This window comes from Entamoeba invadens, assembly GCF_000330505.1.
Source record: "Entamoeba invadens IP1 unplaced genomic scaffold scaff_1105074726131, whole genome shotgun sequence".
NCBI lineage: Eukaryota > Evosea > Mastigamoebida > Endamoebidae > Entamoeba > Entamoeba invadens.
The window spans coordinates 57,101-60,229 of record NW_004191820.1 but is presented as its reverse complement, the minus strand read 5'-3'; the positions used below and the strand labels follow the sequence as shown (position 1 = coordinate 60,229).

At 30.8% G+C, this 3,129-nt stretch overlaps 1 protein-coding gene across 1 annotated transcript; it reads left to right on the top strand.

Annotated features, from left to right (window-relative positions):
• Positions 1 to 2,201: 2,201 nt before the first annotated feature.
• Positions 2,202 to 2,981, top strand: EIN_332770 (hypothetical protein; the record flags this gene model as incomplete). The annotated part of the gene is made up of 2 exons (XM_004185024.1): positions 2,202 to 2,644; positions 2,759 to 2,981. 2 exons carry the CDS (start codon positions 2,202 to 2,204, stop codon positions 2,979 to 2,981), a joined length of 666 nt encoding a protein of 221 aa, XP_004185072.1.
• Positions 2,982 to 3,129: the final 148 nt, after the last annotated feature.

Here is a 3,129-nt window from a genome sequence, read left to right as displayed (position 1 = left end):
TTTAACAGTGTGTTCGTTTCAGTGTTTAATTAGATGCGTAAAAGTCCCTGTCCTTTTTCACCGACCCTTAAAATTGATAGATTTTGTAAACCTTGATGTACATTTATACAAGTTGTGGTGACGTGGCATATTACAAAATAGCACTTGTAAAGTCAATGTGTTGCTTATGTTTGAAACGAAACACGAAATGACAAATAAATCAGTTAAGTTGGAAGACAACAACACTTTTTGGTGTGATTTTGTCATTATCAGTCAAAGCGTTTTGTTTGGCGGTGTAAGTGCGTGAGCTGCAATGACTCCCATTTTGACCTTTCTTGTACATATATATATATATATATATCATAACCACCACCAAATTTAAAAATATATATACCAATAAAACATTCAATGTGTAGTTTTTATTTTTACCAAACTTTTTTGGATTCAGGGTGACACTTTTCACAAATGAAAAAAATGAAAGAATTGACATTGTTAGCCATTTAACAACAACATTAATATTACCAATGAACACGCCACCAAATTTATTGTAATTTGTGTCTTCAACCAAGAAGCACAAGTTGCTTTTGTTCATGACTTTTTCAATTAACACTGATGCGCTTTTTGACCAGTCGTCTCTAGCCGAGTCAAACACAACACTTGCAATCTTCATCCCTGTCAACTTCTCAAGACTGGCTTTTTCTTTAAGTGAAATGTGTTGATCAATGTCAAGTGAATTGTCATCAACAAAGTAGTATTTATTTTTAGTTTTGTTGATGTCTTACACCGCCTTTGCTGCGTTTGTGCAGAGTGTTGAGAGTGCTGTCAACTTGTTTTCCATTGTTTGTTAATAGAGTTTATTTGTTTGTGTATTACATTTAATATATATTTTATTGTTAAAAATTAATGATTTAAAAATTAATTCATTTTTCCGTTTTACATTTGAGCAAAGTTAGACAATTCAAATTATATTGATTTTATTAACTTGGTTAATATTAATAAAATTAAAAACGCAATAAAAAATAATCAAAACTCGTTTCAGAAGTTTCTAAATAATTATTTAAAATTTCAAAAATGAGGTTTTCAGATTCACATTTACATTTACCCAAGTTACCATTTTATAACCCAAAATTTTATATTTTTTATAAATTTGTACATTATGATGACATATTTAAGACAATAATTCTTTTGGAAACGCCTGCTTAGTTTTTGAAAAAAAATTATAATAGTAATAATAGAATAAATAATTAACATGATTAAAATTCAAAAAAACTTCAATATAAAATATTTGAAAACAAAACTGTAAATACAAAAACATGTGTTTAAGTCAACTTGATCCATTTCATATAATGATCGTTTCGAAATATTTTATTTCAATTAAAGACTTTTTTGCACTTCAGAAAGTATGCAAAAAGTATTTAAATTTACTTTCCAAATTTCATTATAATCCCGTGCCATTGACTGTCAAAACACGGAAGTATTTTCCAAAATTAGAAACACTCCATTTGTACTCTCAAAAAGATTTTTCTTTTCCGCATGAAAAGTTTTTTAAACGAATTATTTGGTATCCAATTTCATATTCCGATATAATAATTTCAAAGTCTGTTGAATACAAAAATTTTTTAATTTATCGAAAAGACGTTTACGATGTGTATTTTCAAAGAAAGTTCGATACTGTCCTTGTAGGCGACAAAAGTACTTCGCCCAATACATTTTGTATTTCAAGTAACTTAGTCGCAATCGAACAGTCTGCGTTTCTAGCGTGTGATTTACTTTCTTCTGTATCTTTTCCACAAACACTCAAAGCAATTGAGTCGTGTGCTTTCAAAAACTGTAAAATACGTGATTTGGCCTTTCCTAAAGCGCTCACATTAATAGGTGCAGATGCCTTTGAATATTGTTATGCGTTAAGTACCATCACATTCCAATCGGATTATCTTGATATTAATGATTTTGCTTTTGACTCGTTGACAAACCTTAAAAGTGTGTCTTTTATTGGCAATAAATTTCCTCTTGAAATGTATGGATTAGACAATTCACAAATTGTCAAATGTAGTGTTAAAAAGAACGCATTTTATCAATGCAGAGGTCTCAATACAATAGATCTGCCAGAAAGAACGTCTTCATTGGGAAGATACTGTTTTTATAATTGTAATAATTTGACATCAATTTACTTTCCGTCGTGTCTTGAAGTCATCTCAGAGTGCTGTTTTAGTTACTGCAGAATGTTGAAATATATCAAAAGTGGCGATTTTGAACCACAAGAATTTGTCGCGCAATTTCCCGAAGAATTAAAAATCATTGGCAACACGTCATTTAACAACTGTGATTTCCATAAAATCGAATTTGGAGAAAATGTCAAATCAGTTGGTAACAAAGCATTCAGTGAAAACAAAAATTTGACTGAAATTGTTTTTAATGTGAAGGGAAAAATACAATTTGGTCAAAAACCATTCAATGGCGCTCAATTGACTTCTGTGATTTCAAAAAGAAGACCAGAAGAGTGGGAAATCGATTTTGGAGAAAGCGCGTTCATGTATATGGTGCGGCTTAACACTTTCCCATTTCCTAAAAAGGTCACTGCATTTGGCAATTTATGCTTTGCAAATTGCTTTAATTTGAAAGACACAATAAATGTTTCTGGTGTTGGGGAAGTCGCTCAATTCGCGTTTGTTAATTGTTCGTCATTAACATCAATTAATATTGATGGAACTGTCGAAGTATTAGGCGATGGGTGCTTCAAAAATTGTGTATCCCTCATTTCAATCAAACTGCCCAACAGTCTTAAAGTCATTCGAAATGAAAGTTTTGAAAATTGTAAAAAGCTTGTCAAGTTTGAAATGCCATTATATGTCAATCAAATTGGTTACCACGCTTTTAAGGATTGTACTGCTTTACAGAACTTTAAAATTAATAATAATATGATTTTATTGAGTATGGGGTGTTTGTGTGGGTGTACACAACTACAGAGTATCCAAGATATACCAAGAGAGTGTTTTAGTTAATTGTTTTTTTTTGTTTCTTGTCTACTATTTTCCGTTTAAATATCTTGAGCTCTTCGTTGCCACAAAAGCCGAGTCAATGATTGTCAGTCAATAGTAATTCTGATATTCTTCTCTAATGCTTCTCGAGATAAATAAATTGTACCTTCGC